Source organism: Tamandua tetradactyla, chromosome 7, assembly GCF_023851605.1.
Source record: "Tamandua tetradactyla isolate mTamTet1 chromosome 7, mTamTet1.pri, whole genome shotgun sequence".
Taxonomy (NCBI): Eukaryota; Metazoa; Chordata; class Mammalia; order Pilosa; family Myrmecophagidae; genus Tamandua; species Tamandua tetradactyla.
The window spans coordinates 1823101-1844888 of NC_135333.1; the positions used below are offsets into that span (position 1 = coordinate 1823101).

General features: G+C 39.4%; 1 protein-coding gene across 1 annotated transcript in view; it reads left to right on the plus strand.

Moving 5' to 3' along the window:
• The window catches only part of DISC1 (DISC1 scaffold protein), a 387745-nt gene that overhangs the window by 348619 nt on the left and 17338 nt on the right, over positions 1-21788 (plus strand). Inside the window, exon 10 of the mRNA XM_077168344.1 lies at positions 16598-16871. Coding sequence (XP_077024459.1) covers positions 16598-16871 — 274 coding nt within the window. The remainder of the gene's footprint in view (positions 1-16597; positions 16872-21788) is intronic.

Below are 21788 nucleotides of genomic sequence, written 5' to 3' on the forward strand. Positions count from 1 at the left end.
GGGGAACAAAAACAAGGCTGAGTTGCCTGGAAGTACACAAGGACAAAGAGATAAGGTCAGAGAGTCCAGGTCCAATCAGGAGACAGAACCCATACAATAATTTGGATAGGGAAACTATAATATAAATAATTATTAATTATAACAGGGTATTAGGGTAATGAAGGATTAATTAGTAAGAAGTAAAGAAAAGATAAGAATGTAGGAATAGCAGATATGAGGAGCAGCATGTACACCTTAGAACTGCGGTAGAGTGCCTAACGAAAAGCCCCCCTCTCTCTGCTCCCTGTAAAGATCCAGACCTTGTTATAGGGGCATGCCCATGACAACCTGGATAGCCAGGAAGTCGCTGTGGTGCCATACCAGTCTAACTTGTTGGCAATCCCATCTCTAGAACTTTCTGGAAATGCAACCCTCCAGTGTGCCAAAGAAAACTATTCACAAAGAGTTGTCTCACCAGAGGAACTCTACTAAAAAACTTCTTAAGAGTGGTGCTGGGGAAAGCTTCTGGAAGCTGCTGTGCTCCTGGCACCAGAGAAGCTGTGCATGCTGCAGGAATTTGGTACTGAAGAAACTGCCCACACAGCAGGGACCTGAATACCGGGAAGCCTGCAGAAGCTGGACACTGGAGGGGCCACCTGCACTGCAGGGAAAACACATATGCCATAGGAGGTGGGTGCTGAAGAAGCTGTGTATGCTGCAGAAGTGGGCGCAGGTGAAGCCCATGAACACAGGGTGCTGGAGAAGACACCTCACTTCAGGGGCCTGCTGAGAGAGTACAATGGAACCAAGAAAGAAAACTCGCTCCTCTGCATTATCTCTCCAGCATCCCGTACCGACAAAACTTAACCCTGTGCCATATGGCAAAGGGAAAATTATTTCAAAAGATGGCATCTTTGTGGTGTGGGCAATGAAGGATACATGTTGAACTGAGAAGCAGTGAATTGATAACTGGCACAGACAGGCAGTCAGGAACCTGATCCTGGTGTTCACAATGCTGATAGTACAAGCACTGGTAGTGATATCTGCTATGTACATGCACTGTTCTTAGTGCTTTAAATATTTTAACTCATTTAATCTTCACTGTCCAATGAGGTAGACACTATCATTATCCCACACTTTTACAGATGAGGAAACTGAGGCACAGAGAGGTTAAGTCACTTGCTCACAATTACATGCTAGTGAGGGGGTAGAGCTGACTCTCAATCTACTTCCCTAATTCTATCAAGTCATTTCTTATCTTTGAACAGACAGATAAATATAGCAAGAAAGAATTACTTAAGAGAACTTTGCAATCAACCCTTTTGTGATTAAACCAGTCACCCCAATTATATAGATGTTATAAACTCAGAAATTTTAATTATGCTGAAAAAAAGGTATAAGCACATTGCAAAACATCAACTAGAATAGTACATATGGTGACAGTGTTTTGCAAAGACAGGTGGAGAAATTGGATGATCAAAGTAATTAAAATCCTAGAAAATAGTATTTTGAGTATGGTTTGGTGGACTTTGGACTCATTTAGCTTGACAGAGAAAGAAAAGAAGAGGGGAGTTCAAAATTATTGTTATGGATAGGTTCAGAGTTACAGTTAGGGTCAACCAAAAGATTCTGATAAAATATCTTGCATCATTAGTGAGTTGAGGGGTAGAGACAAAACAAAATCCTGAGCCAGTAAATGGGTTTTGAAGATCTATACTGAGCATTTTCTATGCACCAGACACCATACTAGGTACGATTCGTAAAAAGATGTATAAGGCATCTGGCCTTCACTTAAGGAGTTTGCTCTCTTGTGGCTGAGATTTGACTTCCTCTTAATGTATCCAAGACAAAGTGATAAGAACTTTATTACTTTAATATAAAAAGAGCTATAGGAATGAAAAATGAAGTAGCAACTAGTTCTTCCTAAGGAAGAGGTCCAGGGAAAGTGCAAAGGAAAGATGGCATTTGAGCTGGATGAAGAGCTGGGCAAGGTGGGTGGGAAAAATGAAGATATTCTAGAGAAAGAGGACAGCACAAGCAAGGGCTAGAGATTGATAAGTGCAATGACTAGTGGGAAGTTGAGGAAGTGGCTTATACAGTGGTCAAGAATATGGGTTCTGGGGTCAGGCTATCTGAATTCTAGTTGTAGTTTCAATGCTTTCTAGTTCCTGGGCAAATTATCTAATCTGTGTAAATTTCAGTTTCCCCAGATATGAAAGGAAATAAAATTGTACCTTCCTAATAGGGTTATTATGCAGATAAAATGAGATAATATATGTAGAGCATAATTTCAACATTAACAGCACGTGCTGAAAGTTTGTTGTCATTATTACTGATATTGTTATTATTCTTAAAAAGGGTAATTAGAGCTCTGGAAAGAATAAGGATTAAATATCAGGAAAGGTATCCTTATATGTTTATACAGAATTTTGAAATATTTTTCCGTTTTACCTTAAAGAAACCTTTTTGTTTATAACTGCAAGCATAGGACAATTCTCAGTTTTGTACATCATAGTGAATCTCCACTACCCTTTACAACTACTGTAAAGATAAATGTTCCTATATTTGTACAAAAATGAGCAAACCCATCCCCCCAAATTATCAGGTAAGTGTGGGTCTCATGCTGTGTATTTGACACCAAAATGACCAGCTGTCATTTTGCGAGTTCATAAGTATTTGGTTTCCATCTAGAATAGGAAATTGGGGAAGTGGAGGAGGCTTGGAAATGTTTCTCACAAAATGCATCAACATCTGCTGCCATTAGAGCGTGGGTATTTTCATCAGGAGGGAAACTCAGTCTCAGCTCCACTACCTAGCTGGCTGTGTAACTGAGAAAATACCAGATGCTCTTGAGCCTATGTCAGGATCTGTGAAGCTGGGATGATGAGGATGATGACAGTAGTAAAAATATGTCTCTGGGAAATGGTGAAATTGAATGTGAAAAGTCATTTGAACTTGACCCCAAACTTTATATGTGTGCCACTCCAGGCACAGAGAGGGTAATGCACATCTGTGTTCTTCTCCTCCAGCTCCTGATTCAGCCTTCCCTGTTCCCAGCTTTCCCCACCTGGTGATCTTAAGTGCTAATGACCAACTTTGGATGAAGTTACCATGATTATGTGGACCTTGAGGCAGACGTTCAATTAAAAATTCAATGGCTAGGAAGGGTGGTGTAGGGAAACTGGTTTTAAGGTGGGATATACAGTCAGAGAAATTGCACACTCTCCTCCACATTCCTTATTTCTTTTATTCTTGCATGACCGATGGACTTCCAGCAGCAGGAGTATTTTCACCAGGAGTCCAGGGAATCAGTGGTATTATTTTCTTTAGAGTGAACCAGGAGATTCCTTTGTTTGTAGATAAAATAAATTCAGAATCCTCCAGGTTAGATAATGTATACCCAATATCAGTAGGATGCTGAGAAGTAAATATTTGCTGTAAAATGTCGTTCCGATTTCTTGGAAATTAGTTAATTTCCTGCATCTGACAAGGCAGTTTCCTACTACATCTGCCTCACATTTAGAGTCACAGAGAAAACAATCCCCCACAGCAAGGAGCCTGTCATTGGCGTATCCAGTGGAGATAATGTAACCATAGAGCAGTGACATTGAATATTGATAAGGATGTGACAGCCCATGCTTAAAGTTTGGTGTCACGTTCAAATGACTGGCTGAGAGATGAAAAGAAAACAAAAAATTAATCCCCGTCTTGGAATCGCATACAAATTCACTTGCTGGTTGGCTGCTGCTCAGCAGTCTGTCTCCTTTTTCCCCCATTAATAATCGTAATCACATACCCATTATTAGTTTTCAGCAACAATGTAATTGCTTTTTCTTCCTTAATATTTTCTGGGGCAGTCCAAGTCTGCCCCAAGAAAGGGCTGTTGTATAATCGGTCTTTTCACATAAACTCTAAGAAGTCAGTTGTGCCCTCCAGATATTGATGTCAGGCCATTCACTCTGGTAGAGTGAAAGAAAGAAAGAATTTTAATGTGCTATTTTTAGACTTCAATTTAGATTTCAGCCTTTATCATACTTTGTGTACTGGGGATAGAGATGTTGACGCACAATTTGGCTATAAGGTAACCCAGGTTCTAACTGCCAGTGATAGATTTCTTCTCTTTAGCACTAGATCCACAAAGAACACACTGCAGGGTGACATTTTCCTCCTTGGTGACTGAAAGCAGAGCCAGGGATTATAGGCTTAAGGTATGGTCTGTATTGACAATGTTTGCTGATGAAACTTGCTGCCAGAAATCACACAGTTTTCAGTTTGCCACTGATTTTTTTTATATGCATAAATATTCAGGGCCATTCCAATTTTCTCTAAACAAAATTGGTTCATGTGGTCATCCTTGCTTTCCTAGCCAGCCTCCCAGAGGTGGTAGATGAAGATTAAAATGAGGAGAATCTATTTATTTGCTGGATTTGTTTCTAGAAAGAAAAAAAGAAAGAAAAGTTTAGGCCCGTGGGATTCCAGGTTTCATGTTTTTTCTCAGCTGTGATGGAAGGCTCTAAATTTAAGCAGACTTCCTCATTCTTAGGCATTAGCAATGAGTTAGCCCTACATTACAAAGATATCTTAGATGGGGCTAGTAATGGCTGCCTGAGCATGTCTTCTGTCATGTGTTATGTTAGTCTGCTAGGCTGAAATGCAGATACCATAAAATGGTTTGGCATTTAGCAATGGGAATTTGTTAACTTACAAGCTTACAGTTTAAAGCTGAGAAAAATGTCCAAATCAAGGCATCATCAGGTGGTGCTTTCTTCCTGAAGACCTGCTGCCAGCGATCCTGGACTCTGCCACATGGCAAGGCACGTGGCAGTGTCTGCTGGACTCTCTCTTCACCTTCAGGTTTCGTTGCTTCCAGCCACTTGCTTCCATGACTTTCTGTTTCTCTCTCTCTCTCTGTATTTATCCCATTTATAGAGGACTCCGGGAAGAAGTTTAAAATGCACCCTAGGCCTTAACTGAAGTAACCTCATCTTCTTACAATAAGTTTACACTCACAGGAATGAATTAGCTTTAAGAACACGGTTTTCTGGGATCTGTATCGTTTCATGCCATCACATGTCATCGGTCATATGTATTTTATATCAAAATTCAGATCAGTTTGTAATACACTGAGGTCTGTGAATGCCTAGATCTGATAATCTAGAAGGAGCTGTTTTTAGTTGACAAGGCTGTGACTTAGTCCCTACTACCCAAACTGCGGACTGTAGACCAGCAACACGAGCCTTAACTTGGATGTTGTTAAAATGCAGAGTCTTGAGCCCCACTGTGACCTACAATTAGATTCCCTATTAATCACTGTTTCTTTCTTTTTTTTGAATCACAAATTATTTTAATGACCTCATGAAATCTGTGGAATTTCTTCTAACAAAAATACATTTGCAATATTTTGCATATAATTTTAATGAATTCAGGTTTCAAAACCTCAGTAAGAATTTTCGTCCATAGGAATCAGAGGGCATGCTTCGTAGATCCCTCAGTTCCCTCCATCACACCCATACACACACACACACACACACACACACACACACACACACACACTCTCACTCTGACTCAGCAGCTGCTTGATTGTCATATTGAACCAGTCTTCACGTGACCCTTCATGCCCAGATCTTTGGACATTTAAGGAGCCCCAGCCTCAGGGGAGTCGTTTGTCAGCCTCTCTAGTCTCTTTCCTCTGTGCAACTCTCATTCACTGATCCTTGCTGTCATTTTCCTTGCTTGGCTAGTAGGCCTTTTGTTTTCAAATGGAGAGGGAGTGCCAGGTGCTTTAGAATGACTGAGTGGTGAGAAGAGCTGGAAGGTGTCAACACTAAGGTCTTCCCCACTCATGCCAGGCTCAGAGTAAGAGGAAACCAGGGGACAGGTTTCCCTGCAGTTTCAGTCAATGGTACATCCAGACTGCAGGTCCTGCTGGAAACTCCCCTCCATCTTCAGTTCTTGACTTTGCCCTCCTCCAACTTTGAGGGTGGCCTAAGGAAAATGAAATGCAGACTAAAGCAAACCCTTTAAAAACTCTGCCCACTCACTGACTAATTGATTTTTTCAAGGACATATTCACTGGCCTTGCAGTGTCCTTGGTTTGGTAGATGATGAGATAAACATCAAAATAGAGGTCAGGACAAAATGCTATGGAGATAAACTTACATTTCCAAGAGGAGTGAGGGAGAGCCTAAAAGAGAAGATAACCTTTAGCAAAATGTTAAAGGGGTAAAGAGGAAACTATAACAGACAACAGAATTGATAATGGTGAGAAACGACGGAGCTGGAAGATGGAGCCGAGGGAAGTCAGGTTTTCAGGAGTGAGGGTTTGATAGAAATAAATGTTAACGCTTAGCTACTGTTTGCTATGGGATGCACACAGTTCTAAGTACTTTACATGTATTAGCTTGTATAACGCCCTCAACAATCCTGTGAAGACGGTGTGGTGACTATCCTTATTTTTTGGATAAGAAAACAGATACACAGTTAGGTTAGGTAACTCACCTAAAGTTGCACAGCTGCTAAGTAGTGGGGTTGGGCTTTGAACTTGCCTTCTCCAGCTTCTACCCCAGACTCCCTTGCAAAGATAGCCAGCCTTTGGCTTAGAGGAAGAGGGAAGGTAAGCCCTCTAAATGGTGTGCACTGGTTTCTGTTCCCCATTGCTTCCCCAATCTTTCCACCCATTTCACTTCATCAATGGACAGTATCCATCCTCGATCACTATATGTCTGCGTAAAACTTGGGGCCACTGAGTCATACGGTAAAAGAAAAATGAATATTTCTCTGAGACATCTAGTATTCCCTTGACCTCAGACGTTAAGGGAATCTGAGCACGTGACACACACAAGGAGGGACCTGCCACTTGTTTGTAGAGGAGAGAGCCCTGCCTTTTTGGGGAAAACAGCAAAGGAGAGCAAATGCACAGGCAGCTGACAGCGAACCTTGCTCCCTGCTCCCTGCCAGATTTCCATTCCCCATGGCGTGTTTATGTGCAGGAATCCTGGGAGGTAAATTGGAGACAAGGGTGCTTGGGAGGGAACCGTGGGACGGTTTGGTCTGCGCTTTCATTTTACTGTCCTGTTTCCGTATCTACATCCGCTCTGTGCAGTGGGTGGCAGGCTGTCATTCTTTCACAGAGAGGGTTTGTTTCTCCCTTCTTCCCTTTCCTTCCCTCGTGGTGGCTTATCATTCATCAAGAAGGCTAGTTTGGCCTTCCTTTGTCAGAGGTGGACTCTGTTCACGTCTTTGATTTTAAACTCTAGAAATTGCTCTGCCACGCTCACTCACCCTGCCGACGTGCCCCAGTGAGGTTGCAGAACACTCTCTTTGCTTCTTTTTCAGAATTAAAAAGAGCCTCTGTCCCTTTCAGATGGGTTGCTAGCCATCTTGTGATGGTTGCTTGGACATTTTCCTCCTCCTGCTTCTAATTCTATCATAGAAGTCCCCTGAGCCATAATTCTCATCTGCAATACCATACACGAAGGAAATATATCTGAGAGGTTAAAATTAGCAGGACTTGACAGAAGTTTTCTGCCCCGAACTTTGTTTCCTGTAGTTCTCATTCAGAGAGATCAGTATAACCAAGCTGGTATGAACATGCCAGAGGCAGAGCTTCTTTGTATGTAGATTTTACCGTTCTCTCTGGAACACATCATAATTTGAGGACATTTCTATAGTTTCTTTTTCCAGCAGACAGATATATGCATCTACTTAGCTGCATGCAATCCTTGCCCCCTTAATTCTAGCTATACATTTGTCAGATAACGTATTTTGAATGTGAGTCTTTAGCCAGTCCGTTTTCCAGCTGTCCTTGAAAAGCCACATGTTCTGAGAGGTAGAAAGAATAATATATTTCATCTAGAGTGAGGGGGTTGACCAGCTCTTTTCCTTTCCGAGTGGAGCTACTGAAATACATCTCTGAGATAAGCTGAGAGGCTATTCACATGGAGTTCTCTCTCCTTGTCTTGCTCCTGTTTCCTGTTAAAATTCTTAGGTGGCCCTTAATGTTGGCGTATGTTTCCATTTATCCTGTAGCTCTCAGGAGCTAAATGTAGCTCTTGTACTTCTGAAGTGCTCTTATAAGGAAGCCTGTTTCCCTGACTTTCAGCTTGCGCCAGTCAAACGTGGTACCCCACAAACCATGAAAAGGACTTCTGTGCAAGGAGGGGAGCTTAACACCAAGGCCGAGGAGTGTACAAATACTGGCAAAATGACAAAAGGAGAAGAAGAAAATGAATTTAAAAAATTTCTTTCTTCGTATAAAGGCAAGGGATGTTGTGGTTTTATTTGAAAATAGAAATCCAAATAAATACAACAGAAAGAAAGAAAAATGTAAAGTGAAAGCCTCCTTGCTTTTCTCCCAGCCATGAGGAAACTGTTAGGAGTCTCAAGTGTGTCCTTCCAGATGTATTTCTCTGGCATGGACATATAAGGATGTATGTGCCTGTCCTTCTAAAAAAGTTCTTAGCCCTGTGTTTTTCACTTAATTTTTCTTGAGGATCTTTCCATTTTAAGATGCGTAGCTCAGCCTTATAAATAAATGGTTGCGTGGTATATAACAAAAAGTTTGGTTGTTTCCAGTCATTTCTCCTGCTGTATTTACCATTCTTTTCCGCTTATCTTTTTTTCCCTTAACTGAATACATTTGTAGGTAAATGTGTAGAAGTGCAATAGTAGCTCAAAGAGCATGTGGGTTATTAATTTTTAAAAATATTGCCAATTTACTTTCCCAAGAAAGGATACTGATTTATCCCTTTACCCTTAAAACACTGGATTAAATATCTTTCAACCATTTGTTTCCTAAATTTCTTATCTTTGCTTTGAATGAGGCTGGTCATCTTTTCATTTATTCTTTGGGCCATTTGTACTTCTTCTTCTACCTACTCTGACACTTTCTTATGGGTTTTTTTTTTTCTGTTATTGATTTTCTAAACTCTTTATAGGTTAGGACATTTACATCTTGAATTATACTGCATGTTACACTTTTTTTTGTAATATGTCATTTTTATTTTGGCTTTTGCTTGTGGTCTTTTACCATGCACAAATTTAAATTTATACTATATACATTTATCTTTTTTCCTTTTTAATTCCAGGTTAAAGATTTTCCCCACTTCAAAATTATAGACAAATAATTTAAACTTTTTATTTAATTATTGGGCAGCTTAGAAACCAATACTGCACTAGCAAAATAGAGTGGCATATTGAGAATTATCCTGAGACTTTAAATTTTGATGTAGCCAATCCATTTTTGGGGTCACTCGTCAGGAAGCTTTTCCCTTACTAACCTTTGGTAGGCTGGATGCTTTTAACTTGTTTTCTTTGCTTCAAATTGGAGGAGGCCTTGAAAATTCCTTCAATTCATTAAACATATGTTGAGTTCTTATATTGGAACTGGCTTCATGGTATTATGAACATCTTATGCTTCATAATATTAAAAAGTGACTAAGAAATATTCTCGATCCTCGTCAAGTACTACAGTAGAAGAAGGCATATGTACACAAAACCCAGAAATTGAGGCAGAATGTAATACCTGTCATAAGAGTACTACAAAATGCCATGTGTGCTCGGAGAAAGGAGAGATTATATATGGCCATGGGGATGAAGGAAGTTTTCTCTGTTAAAGTGACATTTGAGAGAGACCTTGATGAATTGGTTGGATTTAATGGCTGGTGATTATGGAGAAGCAAAAGCATAAGAAATAGCCATCTGTAATTAGAAATATGTGCTTTTGTCCTGGGAACAGTGATTGGCCCACTTTGCTGCCTCCCAGAAACACACAGGGGAGCAGGGGGCAAGAAGACCAGAGCCAGGGTGAGGTCATCTTGGGAAAGGCCTCCAAAGACTTTGCTTTTTATTTGGCAACAATGGGATCCATTAAAATTTTTAGAGCAATAATGTATGGACTCAATGGGAACAGTGAACTATTTGAAGGCAAAATTAGTTTCAGTTGTATATGGATGAAGGAAAGAAAGGTTTATTATGGTGTGGCAGTTGAAATGGGGGGGAAATAGATCTGAACAATAGCCCTGATTTATAATCTATGGTTAAATGTGGGGATTAAGGGAAACAAAAATGCTAAAAATAATCATAATGTCTGGCCTTCATCAGGCCACTCTCTTAAACATGTGTTTAGCACCTAGTATGTTCAGCACTCCACTAGGGGCTGAGAATGGAGTCGTGGCCATGATAGACAGGACTCCACTCTCAGGGAACTTAATTCTCATGGGGTAAGAGACACTAAAGAAGTCAGAACAATTGCAGAAATAAAGAGACCATGAATATAAATAGAGAAATTAAAAGGAGGCTCTGGTTTGATGGAGATCCCTGATGATTTTGATCTTATGTCCTAAAATTGAGTGTTCAATACTTGCTCCAGATAATTATCTATCTAATTATTTCTGGTGGCATTTTCTTCCTTTCTTTACTCTGGTGTACTACTGAATGATATGGGGAAGGTGGGTGTGGAAAACTGTTCCTTTGAGCTTTAAATAGTCTGCAAAGTTGAAAAGGACTTCTAAAATCCGTGGCTGGTTGGCTGGCTTATGCGCAATAGGAGAGGAAAGCTTGGGAGGCTTGTGCTCAGATTATATCCCTAATTCTGAGGATAACTTTTTTGTCTTACTTGTAAAGTAAAGGTGTGTCCCATCATAGCTGATACTTGTGGATGGAAGATGGCAGAAAGGGGAGATGGAAAGAATCTGTTTTTTTTTTATGACAAGGCTAAGCTGCTGAGTCAGCCAATCCAAGTGCCCACTTCCATTGTTCAAGCCAGTTGAAGTTGAGGTTCCTACTGATTGTGTCTGAACACATCTCAACTGATTCAACCAAAATCAGAAGCCTTTGATTGGCGTTTGGCCTCTACCACAAAATTTGGTGACCTTTGGAAAATACTTTTCCTATCTCAATTTGAGATTTTCCATTTGTAATATAATATCTCATGTGTTTGTCTCAGAGGATGGTTTGTACAAGACACTTATGCAATAGAAAAGAAGAGTGGTCAAAAAGTATATGACCTTTCAAATCTTCAGTAATTTGAGGCACAAATAAAGTGAAAATCAGTTTAACTGTGCACGCATGGTAACCAAGATGTGACCATGGTGAGCCATATTACTTTATGATTCTTATATATTAATAAGAAGCGTGGACTAGGTAAAAGCATTGGTTCCTTCTGCCCAGATTCAACCTACTGGTAATAACAAGAGACATTATGCCAAAGGGCAGAGCAATAATTCATCACCATCACTGCCGCTGTGATGGTGATGTAATAATCTTGGAACTTCAGGAAGAAAGACAATGAAAAGAGCAGAAATACAGGGACATACCACAGACTGTCCTCTTCCTCATGAATTTTATAAATCGCATTGATAATCTAAATGAAAATTATAACACACTTTGATACTTTAGACAATGAGAGTAAAGGAACCTATGTGGAAGTGGTAAAATGTTGATGCCAGTAGACCATGATAAGCTATATATGCATATTGTTATATACAGAAGAACCATTATGAAAATTTTATAGTGATGCAATCGAAGCATTACAAATAAATTAAGATGGATTCCCTCCAAAATGATTAATTTAACCCAAAAGCAAGCAAGAAAAACGAAATAGATGCATGAGAGCCAAAATAAATACACAGAAGACAAATAGTGAAATAACAAGACTTAAGCACTAACATATCACTAGTTAGTGTAAATGTAAATTGTCCAAATACTCCAATCAAAAGGTAGAAATTGGCAGATTGAATTTTTTTAAAAGCACCTATGTGCTATTTCCAAGCCTCCCTTCAATTTCAGACACAAGTAGTTTGAAAACAAAAGAATAGAAAAAGATATATCATGCAAACAATGAAAAGAAAAGTAGGAGTACTGTATTAATATCTGATAAAATTGACTTCAGAGTAAAGAAAAATACTAGAGATGAGGAGAGACATTACAAAATGATTATTCATACATCAGGAAGACATAAAGATGATAAAAGTATATGCACTAAACAGCAGAACCTCAATAATCATGAAGTAGAAACTGATAAAGTTGAAAGGATAAGTAGGCAAATATTCACTAATACTTGAAGTTTGCATCACCCTCTTCCAAATAATTTATAGAACTACTAGACAAAAATCAATTTGCTGAACAACACAATTAATTAACAGGATCTAGCTCTGACATATATGGAGCAGTATAATGCGCGTGTTTTTCAAGCGCTCATGGAACATCCACCAAGAGAGACCACATACTGGGCCAATAAAGCAAACCTAAACAAACTTAGAATTGATATCATACAAATTATATGTTCTCTGATCATATGGAATCAAACTAAAAATAAATATAAAAGAAAAACAGCACGAAAAATCTCTAAACCCATGGTTATTAAGCAACACATTTCTAAATAATCCATAGGTGAAAGAGGAAGTTACAAAGGAAGTGAAATATACATAAGATCAGCATGAAAACAAAAATATCAAAATATGTAGGATACAGCAAAAGCAGTGCTGAGAGAGAAATTCATGGTACCTACACTAGAAAGGAGCATGAGTCTCAAATCAGTATTCAAAATTCCTACCTCAAAAATCTAAAAAAAGAAGAGCAATTAGCATCAAAGCAAACAGAAAGAAGGATTTTTTAAAAATTAGAGTGAAGTGAATTAAATCATGAATAGGAAAGCAATAGAGAAAAATCAATGACAAAAAGCTAGATCCTTAAAAAATCAATAAAATTTACAAACAGAATTGACAAAGATAAAATATGAAAATACACAAATCACCAATAACAGGAATGAAATTGAAGCTATTATTACAGATTCTGTAGCCATTGCAGAACAGCTTTATTTTCATAAATTTAAAAGTTTAGAAGAAATGAATCAATTCCTTGAAAACCACAAACCATAAAAATGTAACCAAGATGGAGAAGACACCCTGAGTAGACCTATAGTCATTTAAGAAATTGAATTTGTAATTTAAAAATTCCTGCAAAAAAAATCTCCAAACCTATATAGCTTTGCTCAAGAATTCTACCAGACATTTAAAGAAGTAAAGTCCATTTTACACAATCACTCCTAGAAAATAGGAGGGGAGGGAACACCTCTCAAATCATTTTATGAGGCTGATATTACCTTCATCCAATAACCAGAGGCAGATGATACAAAAAAGAAAATACAGACCAATATGTTTCATAAAATTAGACATAAAAGTTCTCAACAAAATATTAGCAAATGTAATCCAGCAATATATTAAAATATTATACACATAACCAAGTGTAATTTGTTTGAGATATACAGCTTGTTTTAACATCCAAAAAATCAGTCAATATAAACTGTCCTATCAATAGGCTAAGGAAGAAAAATATACTACCAAATAAATTTGTGCAACAAAAGCATTTGACAAAATCCAATACCTTTTCATGATTGAAAAAAAAAAAAAACACCTCTTGGTGAGTTAAGAATAGAGGGATCTACCTCAAGTTGAAAAAAACAATCTGTAAAAACATAGAGCTACACATTATGATTAATTATATAAAACCGAATGCTTTCCTTATAGGATTTGGAACAGAGGAAGGATGTTCACTCTTACCACTCTTATTCAACATAGTGGTGGAGGTTCTGTCCATTGCAATAAGGCAAGAAAGTTGTTTTCCACAGAATAGAAAAGAAGAAATAAGACTGCTCTGATTTACAGATAGTGTGGTTGTCTGTGTAGAAAATTCCAAAGAGTCTACAAAATAATAATAATAATAACAGTTGAGTTCAGGAAGGTTTTAGGATAGAAGGTCAACACACAAAAATCAATTGCATTTCTATATGCTAACAATGAGTATGCAGAAACCAAACTAAAATCAGAAAACCATTTACCAGTGCTCCAAAGAAAATGAAATACTTACATATGCACTTAAGAAACACATACAGGGTATAAGTACTGAGCATTAAAAAATCTTGATGGAAGAAATCAAAGACCTGAATAAATAGAGAGACATACTGTGTGCATGAATTGGAAGATACAACATAGTAAAGGCAATAACCACCCCAAAGTGATTTATAGGTTTTACTCAATTCCTGTCAATATACCAGCAAGTTTTTAAAGTTTTTTTTGTGCAAATAAGCATGCTTATTCTAAATTTATATGGAAAGGCACTGGTACTACAGTTGCTAAAACAGTCTTGACAAAGAAGAATAAAGGGGGAAGAAATCATTCTACTCAATATTAAAGCTTACTATATAGCTAGTGTATTTGAAGAATACACATACAGAGATATGGAACAGAGTAGCGATCCCCAAAATAGATCTACATAGATATGCTCAATTGATTTGACAAAGGTATAAAAAATTCATTTTCTTCTTTTAATAATATTTTTATTACTGAAGATATAGGTTTACATCTTAAAGTAAAAAGAGTAGCAGAAAATAGAGTTCTCATATAAACCTACCCACCCGCCCCCACAGTTTTCTCTTAACCTTTTGCATTAGTGTGGTAACCTTATTACAATTGATGAAAGAATATTATTATAACTGTACTATTATCTGTAGTCCATAGTTTACATTAGATTCAATATTTGTGTTGTACAGTGTGTATAGTCCTATTTTTTAAAAATGTATTTTAGTAAAATGTATACAACTGAAAATTTTCCCTTTTAGCCACATTCAAATGTATAATTCAGTGGTGTTAATTGTATTTGCAATGTTGTGGTACCATCACCACCATCGATTACCAAAATTTTCTGTCACCTCAAACAGTAATTATCTACCAATTAAGCATTAACATCCCATTCCGTAACTCACACTGGCTTCTGGTAACCTGTGCTCTATTTTCTGATTCCATGAATTTGCTTCTTGTAATTATTTTGTATCAGTGAGACCATACAATATTTCTCCTTTTGTGCCTTGTTTCTCTCAACATAGTTTCTTCACGGTTCACCCATGTTATCACATGTATCATATCTTCATTCCTTTTTCCATCTGACTGATATCCTATTGTGTATATATATATACCACATTTTGTTCAACTGTTCAGGTGCTGATGGACACTTGGGTTGCTTCCATCACTTGTCAAGTGTGAATAATGCCACTGTGAACATTGGTGTGCTAATCTCTGTTTGAATCCCTGCTTTCAGCTCCTTGGGGTGTATAGCTAGAAGTGGGATCACCAGCACATATGGTAGTTCTACACATAATTTTATGAGGAACCCCCACACTGCTGCATCATTTTGCATCCCCACCAGCAATGAACAAGTGTTCCTATTTCTCCACATCCTCACTAACACTTTTATTCTCTGCTGCTTTTTTGTTTGATATTTGTCCTGTCTTTAATGTTCAGCAGTTTTACTATGACGTGCCAAAGTGTGTTTTTACATTTTTCCTGCCTGAGGACTGCAGCGCTTACTGTGAATGTATAATGTGACGTCCTTTGTCAGCATTTGGAAACTCTTAGCCCAAATCTCTTTTATTATTACTTTTCCTCATTCTTTCTCTTTTCTTATGAATTCATCATTTATAAACATGGGTTTAAAATAATGAATAATGTGTTCAAGAAAATAGAGGACATGATAGAGAATTTCAGCAGAACACTGGAATTCATAAAAGAAAATCAAATAGTAATTCTAGAACTACAAGATAGATTAACTGAAATTTAGAACTCAATAGATGGATTGAACCATATAATAGACACAGTAGAAGAAAGGATTATTAAATAGAAGATATGGCTGTAGAAAATATCTGGGCTGTAGGTGAATGAATGGATAAAACATATCGACTTGCATTAAAAATCTTAGATTTTTAGTTTTCCTTGAAAAAGCTGAAGTTTTGTCAGCATTGCTTTCATTGTCCTGAGCTGATGAAGTGGCCCCTGTAGTGGGTATATCCTCCCTACTGACAATGACCTCTCTGTTGTCCCTGTTCTACTTCACTCAGTTACATTACCTGCTAGGCTCTCTAGGCCCATGTTATTAGTTCTGACAATAGAGTGCAGAACAAAATCCACCGAAGTCCTTCCCTGAGAGAATACACAGTAATTACACAAATAAATAATCAAAATTGTGACAAACACTGTGAAGGAATAGTACAGGATGCTGGTATAACTTTCTAGTCGGGAGTCAGAGAATTTTCCCTTAAGGAGAGGAGATTTAAGCTGAGATCCGAAGATAACAGGATTCAGCCCGATGAAGGCCTGGGTGTAGGGTGGGGGGTGGGGAGTACAGAAGGAGGGAGGAAGAGGGATTCTCTTAGGCAAATGAAATCACAAATGCAAAGGTTCTTAGGGAGAATTGGGCAGGTTGGGGGTGGGTATGGTTCAAAGAAAGCCAGCATGGCAGGAACACAGACACGGGGAGGGGATTGTAAGCAAACCACTGAGTATACAGGATGGAGAAGTACGCAGGATGCTCATGAATTGCCTTGCAGGCCAGATGGCTAAAGATCAGCCACCTATTCCACTGTAACTTGATAGTATACAAATCCCTCTGGCTCTTCTGGTTGGAAGAACTTATCACTGTGAAATTCAATTGTTAACTATAAGAATATTAGCTCACTTTTTTTGTTGTTGTTAGTAGCTAACTTTTAACCAGGTAAATAGACTATTGAATTTGTACAATGAAACGTCACTGAATTATTTTTCATGCGTTTGTTTCCTCTCTGCCTTAGCTGCAAGAGTCCACTGCTTGAAAAAGTGTGGGACGCTGACTTGGAAGCTTGCCGGTTGTTTATGCAGGACATGCAGATGAAGGAGGCCAGGGGCAGCCTATCTGGAGAAGATGAGAGGCTCTCGGGTGACCTAGAAAGAGCTGCCTCTCCTGCTGCGATGAGCATCCCCCCCAGGCCCCACTCAGAAGATGAGAAGACCCCTTTGCAGGCAGCTGAAGACTGGAAGTCTCACCTGATGGCCCCTCCTCCATGGGCTGGCCGAGAACAGAAAGAGGTGCTTGCTCTTATCCTCATAGCCTCAGTAGGTGGTCCTATGGCTGCTTTGGGGTCAGACTCCAAGAGGGAGCTCTAAATATGGGGAGGGCTGACTGTTTAATCCTAAAAGCTTTTTAAAGTTTTAATAACTTTTGAATAGAATAACAAAATAATGTAGAATTTTTATAGAAAAAGTTTAAAATATCAAAGAGCAAGAAGAAAATGGGCATATTTAGTTCTAATTTTTATTCTAATTTAATAGCTAGTTAGAATATACCACTAATATATAATATTATATGTATAGCATACATTACATATGCCATATATAGCGTATAGTTATTGTAATAGTCACAAATAATATGTAATTATACACTTAGATTCTCTGTATTATAATATATGATGTATTAGAATCAACTATTCTAATATATTTATATATCTCACTAGTTGTTTTTACCAAAACAAGATGAAAATGAATTTTTGTTATCTGCTGTTTTCATTTAAAATATCTAATACTTTGCCTGAGATGTATATATTAAAAATTGAAATGTGGATTTGGGTAAGTCTTGACACACAAAGTTTATCTGGATTCCCCCCCACCCCCTGCCGATCTCCCTGTATCTTTTTCTCTGTCTCTCTCACTCATTTTCCTCCTCTATACATAATAAGATTCCTTTCAATGAAGGGGACCTTGGAAACTTTTTCCAGTCAGTGCCGTGACTGGAGGCTTTGGAGCACTTTTTCTGGCTTGGTTCCCAGGTGTTCTGAGTGTTAAAAGGAAGTAAAAGCATGATGAGGTTGAAAGAACGTGACACTTCACGTTTACACTTCATGTTTGATGGTAGGTATGCAGACTCTCTCTGCATTAGCCGTTAATTCACTGCAGATGAGGAGAGCACCACCGAGACAGCTGGCCGTGTCACCGTCCCGTCCTGTGGGCTGGGTACTTCCTTTGGATTTGCCCAAACGTCGTTTTTTGCCTAATCATCATTTTTACAGAGCCAGATGCTTGCTGACAGAGGTAAACGTGCTTTACAGGGCCATGATTTTCACAGTTGCTGCTTTCTGTACTGCTTGAAAATTTGATACTCAATTATATATCTGAATTGAATCATCTTCTAAAAAAGTGGGCTATTGTCTTCCTTTGGAATCCCTGCTGACCTAATAAAATGAGGCCCTACAATGTGCTATGGATGTTTTGTCCTCTTTTTTTTAGCTGAGGTTCTGGAGGGGGAGCTTGCTGGAGAGCCTTGTCTCCACTGCTTTTGGTAGAAGCCTTGCTGACTATCACAGTTAGACAGCTTCAGAAAGCATCTGTGTACAGAGAGGACAGTTGCCTAATAAAGAGGATGGGAGGACTGGGCGGGAGAAACAACTGGACCCTTAGAGTGGAATCTTTGAGGGTAGGGCTGGCTCTCCCAAAGTGAGTTCCAGGCACTCAATGCTGGCACTGATGGAACCAAACCAGGTATGGGACAGAGATCGGCTGTGACATCAGACACCCCTCTGGAAGTTAGGACTGATTCAGCAGATCTGGCCCTCTAGGAGGAGTCTCTCCTTCCCTCCCTCTGTCCCTCTGTCCCTCTGTCCCTGTATCCCTTCCTCCCTCCCTCCCTCTCTTCCTTCCTCAGGGTGCCCCATCTGCCAGCCAGTTTCTTTGGTGATGCCTTTCCCAAGTATAGAAAGGTTATTGTTCATTGCTAAGGGTTATGAGCACCTGCCAATTTAATTATGTGTTTATAGGAAAACAGAGCTATGTTCGTTAAAAGTAGGAAGCTTGGAGTCGAGAATGAACAAAGACCCTCATCATAGAAACTTGAAGTTTCTGATACTCTGAGCAGGAGGCCTATTTGCTACCAAGACAACAGAAATCTTTCAGTGCCTACTTCTCAGTGCTTGAGGGACCCCAGAGGGCTGCCCTGGCTTCTTACTGCCAACTAAAATGCTGAGGATGTCATAGAGCTTTAGCATTGCTTTACTGAGGGGTGGAGAGGACTTTAAAGCTTTGGCTGGCTTTGAATACCATCCTCCTGTTCCCGCCCCACGTATCTGCTCCATGACCCAGGCTCCTGTATTGCAGTGGTGAACTGACATTCACAGAGGAGCTCAGACATTCTTTGAGTTTGGATTTTGGAGTGCCAGAAATGTTAAGATTGTAGGTATTTTCCGGAAAAGGCAAACTTATGGGCACAGAACGCAGATCAGTTTTTACTAGGCATTGGGTTTGAGGATGGGGCTTCTTATAGAAGGGCAACATGAAGAAATTTGGGGGGATGATAGAAATATTCTGTTATCTTAATTGTGGTGGTGGTGACGTGTTGTGTGTGTGACTAAATCCATACAATTTTATACAAAAGGTGAATTTTATTGTATATAGCTTTACAAAGTGACTAAAATTTTTTTTTTAATTGTCTACCCATCTAAAAGCAAAACTAGATGTGTTTCAATAAGTTGCATTTGTCTCAGATCTATCAGAAGATGGTACAGCTTGGTAAGAAGAACCCTAGTCTCAGAGTCTGTGTTCAAATCCTAGTTTGGCCACTTACGAGCCAGGTCTCCTTAACTGTTTCAAAAAAAAAAAAGAGAGGAAATGAAAACCACCTTATGAGTGTGTTGTAATGATTTAAATAAAATAACATACCTACCAGAGAGTGACACCTACATAGTAGAGGCTTAATAAGTGTTAACTTTTATCTTTATTAAGATTTCTGGCCATCAGAAGCCTCTCTACAACCTTTTTAAATAATAAGCTTTGCTTTCTTTATCAAAAAAGCAGAAGTGAGCAACGAATTACTGGAGGACTAACCACTGCAGGTGCAGAGACGCAATAACCCAGGGTCTCAGCAAGGTATTTTTTTTTTTTTCCTGCCTGGGTTTTCCAGAGAGTCATCAAAGGCTGGGTATTTGAGTATTTATTCTGTGTCTAAAATGCCTATTTACTTTGCAGCCTTGAGCTGATTTTGCTTTCTGAGTCCCCGCTGGATCTGGCTACCCTGCACTGGTTTCGCTATTGAAGCTTGATGCCTTGAGGCAGTCAATTTCTGTTTGACCCAAATCTTCCGTGAACAATTGCTGACTTCTTATAGAGGTGCACAGGTAGATGGATTCTCAGAGCCTTTGCTGTGCTTATATCTCAAAGCCAGTATGGTTATATGCATTTTGGTGGTGCTTGGCTATTACAAATGCTTTGCATTAATTACAGCCTTCAGTGGGTTTATGTTCCGGGCAAGCTTGCTCAGCCCCGTTTCCCCCATTTTACAGTTGGGTCCATGAAGGCAAAGTAATTTGCTTTGGGCTTTGTTACAGAGGAAGTTGGCAGCAGGGCTCAGGGCCCAATTTTAGCCTGAACTTCCTCAGGTTGTAAGGCCCCACTCTTTTTTGGCTTTCGTTACAACTCTCTGCCAAGCCTCTTGTGGGCTCTGGAAACAATCAGGCGCTGTTGGCCCTGGTTTATAGATGCCACAGAAATTGCATAGGGCCAGACAGGAGCAGGGGAAATCAGTGAGCCTGGCTTCTTCTGCTATGAAGTGGCTCTGGCCATAATACCTGCACAATGCTTGTTTTCTGGCTGCAGCCTGCTCTGTGGGCAGGCTCTACTGCATAATGGACTCCTCTCCTGCGAAGTCCTCTGGGCAGGCTCACTCTTCCCTGTCTCTCACCCCAGCTACTCCCTTTCTCATCCAGCAGCTGTGACCAGATCAGGCTACTTGATCCCTATCGAAAGACGACCTGGCATCTTTCAGTCAGTCTTATCTTGTATTTGAGTAGTCAGTAGGTTAAGTTTGAGAGTTAAAAGAAATAGTGACAAGATGCAATGAGGCAGTATAGCTTTCATTTGTTCATATTTATGTCTCTAAACCATAAGTATCTCTCATTCCCCTGCTCCCTCAGTTTCATATGGAAAGAAGCTGAGGGATGGCGTCCGTGGCACAGTGGTATCCTCACCATGGTAAACTGACCTCTAATTCTAGAAATGTCTCTGGTCCACGAAAAGTACTTCCTCTTTGGCCACAGCAAATGCAAACCTGCTTTCTATTCCTCATCGCTGAATTGGCTCTTTAATGATCAGTTGTTTTGTCTGTGAAATTGGGAATAAAAAGAATGGGTCCCTCCGCCCCGCCCCCATACACTTACTAGGTAGGAGGTTAAGGAGAATGACACCCCACGGCCCAGGAGAAGTTGTGAGAAGGTGTGTTGGTGATACACGGGACTCCTGGGGAGACCAAGTCAGGCAGAAGCAGGTCTAGACGGCCTTGAGTGAGGCAGAGAGTGAATTGGGCTTTTATCCTAGCTAGAGGGTGGGATTGGGGAAAAGTGCCTGCGTTCTGGCCGAGGCTTTTCCAGATTTGACTTTCCCAGGGGCATTTGCCCAGATGTGGGGCAGAAGGGAAGGTGGAGCAAAAAGAAGCAAGAATGTGTTTCCTTATAGCAGGAATCTGGAATACAGAATCTACTGATATTTCTTCTACTCCCAAATCTGTGAGATGACACAGAGAAGATGTTTGCTTCCCTCAGAGCTGGTTTTACTCTTTTGTTTAGTGTCTTGGGGAGAAAGTAAAGAGCCTGGGCCTTAAGAAAAGTTCCACCTTCACTAAAATTTAGTATTTTGCAAACCTAGTAGTCTCACTCCTGGAGAATCATAGAAGCAAGCAGAATGCAATTAGACTTGGTAAGTGATTGATATATTAAAAAATTAAGTAAAACAGAACAGAGACTTAAAAAACAATGATACATATGCATCTTAAACTTGTTTTTCATTTTGCATAAAGGACACACATTCATTTGCCCATCATTCTAACTAGGACCAAAGCTTTACTGTGTGACTGGGTCACTAATTGATTTTTCACATGGACCTTCTTGCACAAACCTCATCCACAGGGCATCGCCCACCATTTCCCAGTTTTGGTTTCTTTGCAGTAGATTGGAAATTTAAAGATCC